Source organism: Microtus ochrogaster, chromosome 15 (genome assembly GCF_000317375.1).
Source record: "Microtus ochrogaster isolate Prairie Vole_2 chromosome 15, MicOch1.0, whole genome shotgun sequence".
NCBI classification, from domain to species: Eukaryota; Metazoa; Chordata; class Mammalia; order Rodentia; family Cricetidae; genus Microtus; species Microtus ochrogaster.
This window is the reverse complement of record NC_022017.1, coordinates 11,158,044-11,172,297: the sequence shown is the minus strand read 5'-3', so window position 1 is coordinate 11,172,297 and position 14,254 is coordinate 11,158,044. Positions and strand designations below refer to the sequence as shown.

The 14,254-nt window shown below is 48.3% G+C and overlaps 1 protein-coding gene across 4 annotated transcripts in view; it reads right to left on the bottom strand.

The window, feature by feature from the left end:
• Positions 1–891: 891 nt before the first annotated feature.
• Hsf1 (heat shock transcription factor 1) overlaps positions 892–14,254 on the bottom strand; it is a 22,990-nt gene continuing 9,627 nt past the window's right edge. Inside the window, exons 2-14 of one of the 4 annotated variants that reach the window (XM_026782565.1) lie at positions 6,020–6,128; positions 5,530–5,666; positions 5,189–5,313; positions 4,421–4,496; positions 4,285–4,346; positions 4,067–4,163; positions 3,834–3,970; positions 3,432–3,701; positions 2,907–2,993; positions 2,070–2,175; positions 1,927–1,992; positions 1,785–1,854; positions 893–1,686 (exon numbers count right to left, since the gene is read on the bottom strand). In XM_026782565.1, the coding sequence (XP_026638366.1) occupies positions 1,481–1,686; positions 1,785–1,854; positions 1,927–1,992; positions 2,070–2,175; positions 2,907–2,993; positions 3,432–3,701; positions 3,834–3,970; positions 4,067–4,163; positions 4,285–4,346; positions 4,421–4,496; positions 5,189–5,313; positions 5,530–5,666; positions 6,020–6,128 (1,548 nt within the window). In that variant the 3' untranslated portion in view covers positions 893–1,480. Of the gene's footprint in view, positions 1,687–1,784; positions 1,855–1,926; positions 1,993–2,069; positions 2,176–2,906; positions 2,994–3,431; positions 3,702–3,833; positions 3,971–4,066; positions 4,164–4,284; positions 4,347–4,420; positions 4,497–5,188; positions 5,314–5,529; positions 5,667–6,019; positions 6,129–14,254 lie in introns of all 4 variants that reach the window. The other 3 variants (XM_026782566.1, XM_005354111.3, XM_005354112.2) reach the window with 3 other exon arrangements.

Below are 14,254 nucleotides of genomic sequence, written 5' to 3'. Positions count from 1 at the left end.
CAAAGAACCCTTGTGAGGAGTCTGGTTTAAGAGATGACATGCAGGGCTCACTTGTGTTGATGAGACTCCAGGTAAGCACCCTGATTCCACAGCGCCACTAGATCTGTCATCTCTAGAAGTGGGGCCATCATGGAGAGGACTTTGTACGCTGACTGCCTGGGGCCCAGGAATTAATACACACTGTATCTTAAGATATGTTTCAACTCCTTGGGATCAGGACAAAGTTGGGCTAGTAGCTCTAGGCTGTGCTGCACAGGGGCCAAACTTGACTGGTCTCAGCCTAATCTTCCAAACTACCTTTGCTCTCAAGAGACAGCTGTGAAGAGGGATACTTTGCCCCCAAGTTCTGGTACCTGCTAAATTGGAGAGTCCCATTAGCAATCCAGAGTCCTAATCCCTAACTCAATGGGTCAGTGCTTGTCAGCCGCCAGAATCTGCCAGGCTGTAGACTTTAACTTGTAGTTACATGGCTATCTAGTGCTATGCAGGGTAGGCTGTGATCTCAGCTGCCTCAGGACACAGGATTTGCGCCACAACCTGTCACAGGCCACCTGTGAGGCCATTTCCACCTGTCTTCTCACACTCCAAGGAGATGTCAGGAGCAAGTCCCAAACCAGCCCAGTAACTGACAGATGTGGGAGCCTGGCTCTGCCAATATGTCCAGATTGCCATGCAGAACATTTAAATGGATACACCTCAGAATTGCGGAGGGGCACTACTGGCAACGTGGGCCAGATTGTTTTAGGATACTAAAAAAAAGCTGTGAGCCAGGTGGTGGCGCACACTTTTAATCCCAGCACTTGGGAGGCAGAGGCAGGTGGATCTCTGTGAGTTCAAGGCTAGCTTGGTCTACAGAGTGAGTTCCAGGACAGGACAGCCAGTGCTACACAGAGAAACCCTGTTTTGAACACCCCCCCCCAAAACAAAATTGTGAGCAGATACTAGTTCTATGGCTTCAAGCGGGCCTAGGGGTATCACAGGTATCTATATTTATTTCCCCAAGGTGGCATGTAGTGCATTCTGGGCTTCTAGCCTGCATCGCCACCTTCTGTATCCCTCAGGGCAGGAGGAAACACAGGAGGCAACAGCAGAACCTGTCTGTTTATCATCTGTCCATCTGTATGTGTGTATGTGTATATATATATATATTTATTTATTTGTGAAGGGCTAAAGGGGACTCTCATGTAAAAATCCAAAATACAATTTTATGAACAACCTGCAGGATCAGTCCAAGTGTGGCTGTGAAGGTCCAATGCAGACAGTAGACCTGGACTGTATAAAGGCAGCAGGTATGCGGCCCTCGGGACCGTCCTCTTGACCTGAAGCACTGCCCAGGCTCACGCCCCATCTGTGTTCCACTGGGGTGGTAACTTGATCTAGGATGCCCTGGACTGCGACTGTCTTGTCTCCCTAGGACCAGCTATGTCCTAGCGGTAGGTTGGGAGTCAGCCACAAACCATCCTGACAACTCCTGGGACGTCTAGGAGACAGTGGGATCCTTGGCTTTGGGGGGTTCAGTGCCCGTCAGAAGAGAGATGGTGGGGTCATCCGTGTAGTCATCCCCCTCGGAGAAGTAAGAGCTTTCCCCCAGCTCAAAGAGCACAGGCAGTTCGCTGTTCCCTGTGTCCACAGCGTCAGGGTCCAACAGGAACAGGGGTTGAGCCGTGTAGTGTACCAGCTGCTTCCCTGTAGGCATGGGTCAGGATGGTGGGGATCGGCAAGTTGGAAGTGAGGGTCGGCAAGTTGGAAGTGAGGGTCAGGGGTGGGACAGAAGCTTAGCTCACCTGAGTCAGGGTTACTGTTCTCTGCCTCAATAGGTTTGGGGGGCTCTTGGGGAGATAGGAGCTCCTGAATCTGTGGGACAAAGAACACACAATGAGAGTTGTTGATGGTCCCCTCTGCCCCCCACCCTGCCCGCCTACGCACGCTGGCCAGGCTGCTGTCCAGGTCAGGCAGGCTCATGTCGGGCATGGTCACCGAGGGGCTGAATAGCTGCAGGAGGAGGGAGGGAAGTCAGGGCTGGCTTGTGGGCAGGCTGGGTCAGGGTGGGTGGGGATGACCAGACTCACGTCCAGCAGTGCACTGGTGTCCACGCTGAAGCCGTGGCTTGTCAGCATGGTCTGCAGGTTGTCCAGGTTGGAGTCCATGGCATCCAAGTGATCACTGAGCTCGTTCCTGGCCCAGGGCAAGTGGGCAGGTGAACTAGTGCCCCAGGTTCCCGCTCCCCTTTGGTTGTAGCCCCCCAAGCAAGGTCCATCTGCATAGCCAGCATGAGCTGGGGGACAATGTGTGTGGACTTCTGGGAAGATGCCAGAAAGGGCAGTAGTAAGCTTGCCCTCCATAAATGCTGAGGGCGGGACATAGCATGGCCCATGGGCAGGACATCCTAGGAGGCTCTGGTAGTGATTAAGGCTGGGACAAGAGGGTGGTGGAGAAAAAGGACAAGGGGTGTTGGCTCTAGAATGGGCAGGAGGGCAGGCAGACATTTCAAGCTCAACAAAGTCTTGCCACTGCACCAGGAAGAGAGTAAGAGAGGAAACAGGACTGTGCTTTTAATGGGTAGACCTGTACTCCCTTAGATTAGAAGACCTTAGGCCAAGGACATACCTGAGGCTTGGGCAAGGCAATAAAAAGGGCTCTGTAGGTACCATGGGGCCTACCCTACCCTGACAGGAAGCTCATCATAGCAGTCTGTACTGGTGGCTGGGCCAGGCAGGAAGCGTGTCCCTATCACAGCTTTTGGCTTGTGCACAGGGGAGGCAGTGGAGATGCAGAGCCTGTGAGACCATCCCCTGGTGCTCTTCGCCTGGCAGGGCAAGTGCTATGCCCAGGTTGGGAACTGGTCCATGGCTGTGGGAGGGGCCCTGGTGGAGTCCTCCTCCCTCCCAAGTGGGGGCAGCGCTAACCCTGGCTGGACTCGGCCATGCAGAAAGGAAGAGGAGGGGCAGGGGAAGAGGCGGGCGACCCCAGACATCTGTGGAGCGCGAGCCAAACTGCAAGATACAAAGACAAGAGCCCCCCCATTGCAGGCGGGGGACGGGGGGATCTGTGCCCACCGTCCTCGCTCGCTCAGCCTTTGGGATGTGCCTGAGGGGTGGTCAAGGCTGGGCCCTGGCTCATCATTTCCTGTGTCAGGTCTAGGGAGAATGACAGATCCAAAGATCCTGGGGCTTGCCACAAAAGAGGGTGATGCCAGTAGGGAGGGTGGCCCAGGAGGCAGGGGTATATCCCATTTCTAGTGATGTGGTTGGTCTCCCTCCCCAGCTTCAAGCTCACTCTGAGGTCTGAGGGAATAGATCCAAGCCATCACTCCCAGCAAACAGCAGGGATTGTGCCTTGCTAAGACACAGATACCCTGTATCCAGCCTGAGGAATCTCATGCTGTGGGGGGCTTATAGGTTACAGGGAGGCAGGATGGGCATATCACTCACTTGTCTAGACAGGCTACGCTGAGGCACTTGTCAGGGGTAGAGGAGGGCAGGGGTGTGGGGGCATGGGCTCCGGTTGTATCCACAGAGGCTGTGTTTGAGGCAGCAGGGGTAGGCTCGCTCTCTCGAAGGATGGAGTCAATGAAGGCAGTTGGGGATAAAGGTGTATCCATGGAGGATGGGCGCCCAGGGCTTGCCTCCAGTACCCGAGGGCTCCGAGGTGGGCTGGGGGGCTCTTCCTTGACACGGATCAGGGTGCTGCTGGACAGGGGTCTGAACATGTTATACATAGGGAGACATGTTAGAAAGAGCCTAAGTTAGCTTCACCCACTTCCAACTTTGCCCAGGACCCTTAAAGGCTAGCCCACTAGCGTGACAGGAGGTATGAGGGTGACGAAGCCCAACCTCTCATCTATGCTCCTGCCTGGGGACGCCAAAGGGCTGGTAGGAGTCAGCTCAGTGATATCGGAGATAATTGGTCCAGAGCTGGTGACCGCATCAGAGGTGTAAAGGCTAGAGCTGCTGTAGGCTGGAGATGGAGCCTGCAATTAGAGACAAAGGCCACATGCAAGACATACCTGTGGTAGTTTGGGTCACCCTGCACCCACTAGGGAAGTCTCATGGAGCTTGATGCTTACTGAGTATGGGCCAGGACCATGGACATGTTCCAGGGAGTACTGTCGACCATACTTGGGCACAGAGTGTGCTGAGCTGCTATCGCTCAACATCAGAGGGCTGCAGGGAAGAGACAGGTTAACTGCCGACACAGACCTTGGTGGTGCCCAGGATATACAGCAAGCAGAGGACACAAGGTGCAGGGCCAGAGTGGACAGTGCAGGCATCCCCAGAGCCTCACATCTTTCTCTTCACTCCTAGGATCCGGTTCGACTGCACCAGTGAGATCAGGAACTGAATGAGCTGTGGGGCAGAGAGGATAACAGTCACCCTGGCCCAGTGATGGAGGGGACCCACCTACCACCAGTCCTGCCCACCTTGTTGACAACTTTTTGCTGCTGGGCATGCTTCTGCCGCAGGCTGGCCACCTCCCGCCACAGGGCCTCGTTCTCGCTGCAACACATTGCTGGGTCAATTGGGCCACATTTGAAGAGCCAGAGAGTCAGGCTGTTGACAGACTAGTGAGACAGGGCTGGACCAGGTGAGAGCTCATGGCACCACTGACTCCCCTGGCTCTGCTATACTTCCAGGGGAGGACTCAGGTGTCAGCTGGGGAGGGAGGGCATGGACAGAGAGAGCCTCATGGTACACCTCAGGATTTCAGTCAAAAGAGGTCACAGGGACTTGTCACATACTGGCTAGACACGTAGGTCAGGACTTTGGGAAAGACCCTAAACTGCTGATTACCCTTGGTTTGGAGGTAAAAGGCAGCTGAGAACTGTGTGCCCTATATTGAGTAATAACGGAGGAGTGGGGCCGCTGGGAATAGAGAACAGGGAGGGGTCTGCTCCCAGGACTGTTCTGGTTGGCTCCTGCCAGCCCTAATTTTAAGGGAGACACATTGAAGGGGGGGGGGGATCTGTGAGCTCACATCCTGAAAAGGTGGCGCCCAGCAGGGGAATGAGAAGTGGGTGCAGCAGGGAGTTCCCAACCCTGTCCTGAGGGGGGGATGAACAGGCCAAGCAGTGTGTCACAAAAACAATGGAAGGCAGGTTGGGAAGGGGGAGGAAGCCTGAATGGTTCTGCAGGGTGGGGCAGGATAGACCCAAAGCAACCTAGGTACCCTCCTGAGCCTTGGGACCTACTGCTTCATAGCCAGGAGCTTGGAGTCCATACACTCCTGTTTCCCCTTCATCAGCTGCACATCCGTCAACAGCCTGGTGACACTGTCCTGGTGTATTTTTATGTCTTCAGTCTTCAAAGTGGACACCTAAGGATAAGGGCATATAGGAGTCTGAAGTGGCATCCAGGGAGTGGGGAGGGTGTGGTAAACACTGGGAAGGGGGGGCGGGGGCGGTGGGACACACGACAGAGATAGATGAGGGTACAGGCTATGTGTGCTTTCAGGCTAGTCTTGCAGCACCATCAAGATACTGCAGAGAGGTCTGAGGACAGGGAGGGGCTGTACTCAGGGTTGGTGACTCACACTGGTCACTTTCCTCTTGATGTTCTCAAGGAGTTGTTCCTGGCCACGCAGGAAACATGGATGCTGGAACTCGGTGTCATCCCTCTCAGGCTTGACCAGGCCGCCCTGCTCAATGTGGACTACTTTTCGGAAGCCATCTGTGCACATGGGGGTGGGGTAATTCTGCTTGAGGGTCAGGGAAGAGAACTCCAACAGCCTAGCCATGCTCTAGGGTAGACAAGGGGCCTCCTAAAAAACTGCAAGATTCTAGCTGGTGCCTACTTAGTTAAGTTAGTCATGGTTGGAAAAGACCTTGTCTTTTACAGCTTCCGCTCTTGCAAATGGAGGTGTAGCTACTGGGGTAGGGTCTCATACTCTTCCCTAGGGAACTCAGGCTTACACCCATGAAGATCCTTCCTTAGCCAACCCAGGCATCCATCTCTCAGCAGCATGTAGGGTCTGTTTCTCACACCCCCGGGAAGGACACATACCATCCCACAGAGGTACTTACACATGTTGAGCTGCCGCACGAAGCTGGCCATGTTGTTGTGCTTGAAGTACTTGGGCAGCACCTCCTTGGCAAACTGGCCCTGGTCAAACACGTGGAAGCTGTTCCCGCTCTGTAAGGAGACATACAGGCAGGTCAAATATAAAAGCTGCCACCATATTTCCACCGTAGCCTGAAGCGCCTCTTCATGTGTGGTAGGCAGTACACATTCTCCCTTCATAGAGGAGGAGGTAAGTTCAATCTTAGGACTCCATAGTTGGCATCTAGGCTATGGAGCCCACCTCTGAACAGCGAGAATCATGTAGCCACAGACAGGTTCCTATTCCCTGGCAATTTTAGACTCATAAATCGCCCACAGCATTCTGTGCCATCTCTAGGGACTGACTAGCATTTAACTTTAATCAGCAAATTTTCTTTTTTTTTTTTATTTAACTTTATTTTATGTACATTGGTGGGAAGGTGTCAGATCCCCTGGAACTGGATCTTCAGACAGTTGTGAGCTGCCATGTGGGTGCTGGGAATTGAACCCGGGTCCTCTAGAAGAGCAGTCAGTGCTCTTAACCACTGAGTCATCTCTCCAGCTCCCAAATTTTCTTTAAGAATAGCAAACACTAGCTTGGGCATGGTGGTGCGCTCCTTTAATCCCAGCGCTCGGAGGCAGAGACAAGCAGATCTCTGAGTTTGAGGCCAGTTTGGTCTATAAATTGGGTTCTAGGACAGACAGGGTTACACAGAGAAACTCTGTCCCCCAAAACAAAACAAACAAATGAAAGAGTAGCTAAGATGGAGATGGTTCAGTAGTTAAGATTGCTTATTATTTTTGCAGAGGACCTGGGTTTGTCAGCACCCACACTGTGACTCAGAACTGCTAGTAATTTCAAGTTTCAGGTGACCTGATGTCCGTTTTTTCCCTCTGTGGGCTTGCATGCATGTGGTACATATGTACACACACACACACACACACACACACACACACACACACACCTCTCTAGGAAGCCAAATTATGGCAGTCAAAGAAACAGGAATCGAAATTCTGCTGCTCTGGAAGATGGTCCTGCTCAGAACTCAGAAATACCACCTCCTTTTTTGTTTTTTAAATTTATTTATATTTTCTGTATGAGTGCTCTGTATGCCAGAAGAAGCCATTAGATCCTATTATAGATGGTTGTGAGCCAGTATGTGGTTGCTGGGAATTGAACTCAGGTCCTCTGGAAGAGCAGCCAGTGCTCTTAACCGCTAAGCCATCTCTCCAGCCCCTCTCTTTTTGTTTTTTTTTTTTTAATTTTTATTTTTTATTTTATTTTTTTAAATTTATTTATTTATTGAGGATTTCTGCCTCCTCCCCGCCACCACCTCCCATTTCCCTCCCCCTCCCCTGATTAAGTCCCTCTCCCTCATCAGCTTGAAGAGCCATCAGGGTTCCCTGACCTGTGGCAAGTCCAAGGACCGCCCACCTCCATCCAGGTTTAGTGAGTTGAGCATCCAAACCGCCCAGGCCCCCCCAAAGCCTGCACCTGCAGTAGGATCAAAAACCCATTGCCATTGTTCTTGAGTTCTCAGTAGTCCTCATTGTCCGCTATGTTCAGCAAGTCCGGTTTTATCCCATGCTTTTTCAGACTCAGGCCAGCTGGCCTTGGTGAATTCCCGAAAGAACATCCCCATTGTCTCAGAATGTGGGTGTACCCCTCACGGTCCTGAGTTCCTTGCTCGTGCTCCCCCTCCTTCTGCTCCTGATTTGGACCTTGAGATTTCTGTCCGGTGCTCCAATTTGGGTCTCTGTTTCTGTCTCCTTTCATCGCCTGATGAAGATTAATATTCAGGGGGATGCCTATATGTTTGTCTTTGGATTCACCTTCTAATTTAGCTTCTCTAGGATTGCGAATTATAAGCTCACTGTCCTTTAATTATGGCTAGAAACCAAATATGAGTGAGTACATCCCATGTTCCTCTTTTTGGGTCTGGCTTACCTCACTCAGGAAGGACTAAGGTATAAGGATGATGTCCTACTAAATGGAAAATCTCAGTAAAACAATAAAAATGAAAAAGAAAAACCAAGTAGATACTCTGGAATTGGAAAGCTAACTCAGGCTAAAAATTCACTTGGGGGTAGAGCAGTGGTGGTACACACCTTTAATTAACCCCAGTACTCACAAGGCAGAGGCAGGTGAATCTTTGTGAGTTCAAGACCAGCCTACTCTACAGAGCCAGTTCCAAGATAGTCAAGGCTACAAAGGGAAACCCTATCTTAAACAAACTTCACCTGGGGACTCAAGAAAGAGAACAGGGAAAACTGTGAGTCAACAAGCACAAACACAGGCCCACTGAGATTACAGTCTGCAGACAGAAAAAATGAGTGTGTGGTGGTTTGAATAAGAATTTCTCCCATAGGCTCATGTATTTGAATGCTTAGCACTGGGGAGTGACAATATTTGAAAGTAATGGAAGGTGTGGCCTTGTTGGAGAAAATGTGCCACCATGTTTCCTGACTTGATGATAATAGACTAAGCCTCAGAAACCATAAGTAAGCCCCCCCAAAAAATGTTTTCTCCTACATAGTTGCTGTGGGGGCTGGAGAGATGGCTGAGCAGTTAATAGCCCTGGCTGCTCTTCCAAAAGCCTGGGATTCAATTCCCAGCACTCACACGGCAGCTCACAACTGTCTGTAACTCCAGTTCCAGAGGATCTCACACAGACATACATGTAGGTGAAACACCAATGCACATAAAAATCTACACAGCAATAGAACAATGACTAGCAGAATGAATAGAAGTGAACAGAGCTGTGGAACCCTGGGAGGCACCATTAGGCCTACAATGCTTAATGGGAGGCTCAGAAGATGAGAATGGACAAATGAGTATATTTAGGAAAAATGATAAAGAACATACCAAATTTGACATAATATCCAAAACACTAAATGAACTTCAAACAGGAAAAAACTAAAAGGGAATCATAAACGGTCATTTCATAATCCAACCGTCAAATTCAAGACCAGGAAAAGGACTTGCAAGCAGCCAAGTCACAGCCACAACAGCACAGATGGTGGATGATCAGCTGCAGGATGAAGACAGACAATTAGGAATTCCTATCCCTGAAGAGGAAAGGGAAAGCACCACTTGTGGGCTGGGAGTGTGGAACTCTGGGGAAGTGCCTCCACTCCAGTGACACACACAAAGCTTGTTTAGATCACTTAATGTCTCTGAAACTGTTCCACAGGCATCAACAAGTAAGAATAACCAATGAAACCACTAAAACTCATTGGGTCAGTAAGTACCTATGGCAGGAACAGTCTACTCCTTGTGTCACTGAGCCCCCAGAACAGATGCTGCACTCCAAAAGGTGTGGCTAAATTGTGAGGACCCCTCTTCACGGAGCTGTCAAGGTTTAAGGGTACTACTAGAAGGATGTGTCTTTTCCAGCTGCAGGTTGATGAGATCACATGCCTGTTTGGACAGGTCCCCTACCTCACTCACAGTTCTCCCAGGTAGAAACTAGACCTAAGGCCAGAGCATGCACATTGAGAGTGGGTTAGCTGGGAAGTACAGTAGTCACCGCACTGTTATGTGTCCTGAGCGTCTGTCTACAGGAGACATAACTCATAAACAAAGCAAGCACTTGAGGTCAAACAAGTCAGAGATCTCAAGCCTGCCCCCCTCCCCCCCATGACAGTGCTGCCCAGACAGGAAAAGGAAGCTGAGAAGAGCCCTTTGGGATCAGAACAAATGGAAGACTAACTCAAATCTGCTCTTGCTCAGTGAACCCACTGAAATACCGCAAGCAAAAGCAGCCCACTACTGGCCACACTAACTGGATCTGACTACCCAACAATCTGTTGTGTCTCAGGGCATTGTATAAATAACAGCAAAACCAGGCAGTAGTTGCTGGTGCTTTGATGCTGGAGGTGACAACTGTGAGGAAGTGAATGTCATCAAGGAGAAGCAGTCTTTCTGAAGAAATCACAAGCAAGTAAGATGACTCAGCCACCATTGACTCCCACAATCCACTAGTAACAAAAAAAATGCAAGATCTACAGAAACTGTGAAGTATGACTCACACATGGTGGACAAGGAGGAGCAATAGAAACTGCCCAAGAAGGACAAGACAATAAATTTAGCAAAAAGTATAATGTCATTGTAAACATGCTTAGGGGATGGAGAGATGGCTCAGCAGTTAAGACCAGTTGCTGTTCTTGCAGAGGACAAGGATTCAGTTTCTAGCACCCGTAGAGCAGTATGCAAGGCTGTATCTCTAGTTCCAGGAAGCTGTCACTCTCTTCTGGCTTCCACAGGTATCAGGCATGCCTTTTTATATATACAGGTAAACCTCATACACATACAGTAAGAATAGATAAATATGCTCAGAGAAATAAGGAAATAACGTTTGAAGAAGCAAAGGAAGGACCATTAAACAGAGAATTACTAATGGGAAATATCCTAAGGGAGATTCTGGCTCAAACCCACCATGAAAAGATAATTAGTAAGCACAACAATAGATCTGAGGGCAGGAAACTGACTTTTGTTTCTTTTTGGAAAATAGATGCCAGAAAACAGAGAAACAGGAGATAATGACAAGACTGGAAATTGCTTCCCCTGCCCCCTGAGACAGGGTTTCTCTGTGTAGTTCTGGTTGTCCTGGAAATTGCTCTGTAGACCAGGCTGGCCTCTGCCCCGAATTCTGGGATTAAAGGCGTGCACCACCACCGTGCAGCTAGAAATTACTTTTGAAAAGAACCCCCACCTATAGCTTCTCCCAACAGTGAGCTTATGGTACTACAGGCTGTTGACAGTACATGGACAGGCTTTGTTTGCCATTAGTAACTAAACAAACCAATATAAGGTATCTATATAGTATTTATGTCATAAAGTTACAAATTATTAAGAGATAATTTAAATGGCAAGGGAAAATGTGTGCCGGTTACATGAAAATACTACTCTGGGATACCAATAGAGGACTGTATTTAATATTTCATTTCCTTGAGCAACTGTAAAAGGCATTATTTTTGTTGTTTTGTTTTCAAGACAGGGTTTCTCTGGCCTCGAACTCAGAGATCCACTTGCTTCTGCCTCCTGAGAACTGGGATTAAAGGCATGTGCCACCAGGCTTGGTCCTTAAATATTCTAGAACCGCCCCCAGCCCTGTCATATGTAATTAAAATAATAAACACACAGAACAAAAGCAACATATTACAAGTGGCAAAAGAGAAACAAGTCACACACATAAGGAGGCCCATCAGCATAACAGACTGTCAACTGAAACCAACAGTTTTATGGGCATAGAAGGGTGCCTTTTCCTTTCTTCCTTCTCTCCTTCCTTTCTTCTTTCTTTTGGTTTTTCGGGCAGGGTTTCTCTGTGTAGTTCTGGTTGTTCTGGAACTTGTTCTGTAGACCAGTTTGGCCTCAAACTCAGAGATTTACCTGCCTCTATCTCCCCTCACTCCTGAGTGCTGGGATTAAAGGAATGTGTTATACAGACCTTGAAAGGACAAATCTCAATTTCATATGGAAACAAACAAACAAACACCAGAAGAGCTAAAACAATCTTGAACAATGAAAGATCTGTAGTACAGCTTGAAATCAAGGATAAGATCTATATTTATCACACTGCACAAAACTCAAGTCCAAGTGGATCAAAGATCTCAACATAAAACTAGATACACTGAACCTGATAGAAGAGAAAGTGGGGAATAGCCTTGAATTCATTGGTACAGGAGAGAACTTCCTGAACAGAGCACCAATAACAAAGGCACCAAGATCAATAATTAATAAATGGGACTTCTTGATATTGAAAAGTTTATGTAAGGCAAAGGACACCATCAATAGGACAAAACAGAAGCCTACAGTTTGGGAAAAGATTTTCACCAACTCCACATGCAATATAGGGCTAATACCCCAAATATATGAAGGATTTAAGAAACTAGACATTAACAAACCAAACAATCTAATTAAAAAATGGGGTACAGATTTAAACAGACAGTTCGCAACAGAAGAATCTCAAACGGCCGAGAATCACTTAAAGAAATGTTCAAGCTGGGTGATGGTGGCGCATGCCTTTAATCCCAGCACTCGGGAGGCAGAGGCAGGCGGATCTCTGTGAGTTCGAGACCAGCCTGGTCTACACAGCTAGTTCCAGGACAGGCTTCAAAACCACAGAGAAACCCTGTCTCGAAAAACAAAAACAACAACAACAACAAAAAAATGTTCAGAGAGTCCGGTTTTATCCCATGCTTTTTCAGTCACAGTCCAGCTGGCCTTGGTGAGCTCCCAATAGATCAGCTCCACTGTCTCAAGACCCAGCTATATCACTCTTGGGCATATTCTCAAAGACCCTCCATCCTACCATGAGGACACTTGCTCAATTACGATCATAGTGGCTTTCATATAGTAACAAAAACTGTAAACAACCTAGATGTCCCTCAACACAAGAATGGATAAATAAAATGTGGTATATTTACACAATGAAGTATTATTCAGCTGTTAGAAAAAAAATAACATCCATGAAATTTGCAGGCAAATGGATGAAACTAGAAAGAAACTGAGCAAGGGCAACCCAGACCCAGAAAGACAAATGTGATATGTACTCACTTATACACGGATATTAGCTATTATATAAAGGATAATCCCACTACACTCCACAGACCCAGAGAGTCTAAGCAACAAGGAGGGCTTTATGGGGGACACATAGATCTCCCTGGCAAGGGGGAAATAGAATAGACTTTGAGGGTGGACTGAAGTGTGTGCATACATGGCAACAGGAGAGGTCAGGCTGAGGAAGGAGGGGAGAAGGGGGAGGAATACAGGGAGAGACAACTGGAGTAGGGGAGCATTTAATGGTGATGTGGAAACCTAGAGCAGTGGAAACTTCCTAGAACCTATAAGGGTGACCCTAGAGAGGACTCCTAGTAATGGAAGATATGGAGCCTGAACTATCTCCTGTAACCAGGCATGGCTCCCACTAGTGGGACTAGGACACTAACTCAGTCACAAAACCTTTGACCCATACCCGTCCTGCCTGTAAGATATGGCTCAAAGCATATGGGAGTGGCCAACCAATGACTAGTCTAACTTGAGGCCTAAGCCATAAGAGAGAACACATGCCTGATTCTGCTAGGATGACCAGGAATCAGAAGCTGGATAGTTCAGAGACCTAAGGTAGAACCAAACATGACTGATCAAACAAACAAACAAATCAAAAGTCAATGAACTGATTCTTAATGATATTCTGCTATAATCATAGACAGGGCCTAGCCCAATTGTCATCAGAGAGGTTTTCTCCAGCAGTTGATGGGAGCAGATGCAGAGACCCACACCCAAACATTAGGTAGAGCTTGGGGAACCCCTTGGAAGAAGGGGAGGAAGGACTGTAGGAGTCAGAGGGGTTGAGGAGTGTTAGGTCCTCTGTATACATGCTGTTGTTGTTTAGCTTGGGGTTTTTGTGGGACTCCTAACAGTGGAACAGGGGCATCTCTGACTCTTTTGCCTGCTCTTGGGACCCCTTTCCTCCTACTGGTCCAGTCTTGTCCAGTCTCGATATGAGCATTTGTGCCTAACATTACTGCATTTTGTTATGCCGTGTTTGGTTGACATCACTGGAAGGCCTGCTCCTTTTTGAAGGGAAATGGAGGAGCAGTTGACCTGGGGGACAGAGTGAAGTGGTGGTGGGGAGTTGGGAGGAATGGAGAGAGGAGGCTGCAGTTGGGATGTACTGTATGAGAGAAGAATAAAAAGCAAAAAGCACAGATAAAAAAAAAAGGTTACAGAGCCAGGCAGATCTCTGAGTTTGAGGCCATCCTGGTCTACAAAGTGAGTTCCAGGACAACCAGAGATACAGAGAAACCCTGTCTCAAAAAACCAAACACACACACACACACCTCGGAAACTGCTAGAGGAGAACCAGGTGGTGCACTTCTGGATATGGAGGCATACATAGGTAAGGATGTTCTGAATGAGGAATCCAGTGACTCAGGAAAAAAAGTCTTTGCCAGCTGTCTGACAAATGAGTCTGTGAAATTACACAGCCAGACCATGTCTCAAAAAAACAACAAAGCAAATAAAACAAAAAGCCCCAATGAAAAAAGATACCACATACATGGTTACAAGACAGAGGAAGCAAACTGGAACTAATCTAGAAACTGCTGGCTGGCTTTCATGTCTCAGAGAGCTATGAAGGCTGGTTGGAGTTGACCCTCCATGCTACAATACTGACTTTCTTTTTTTTTTTTTTTTTTTTTTTTTGGTTTTTCGA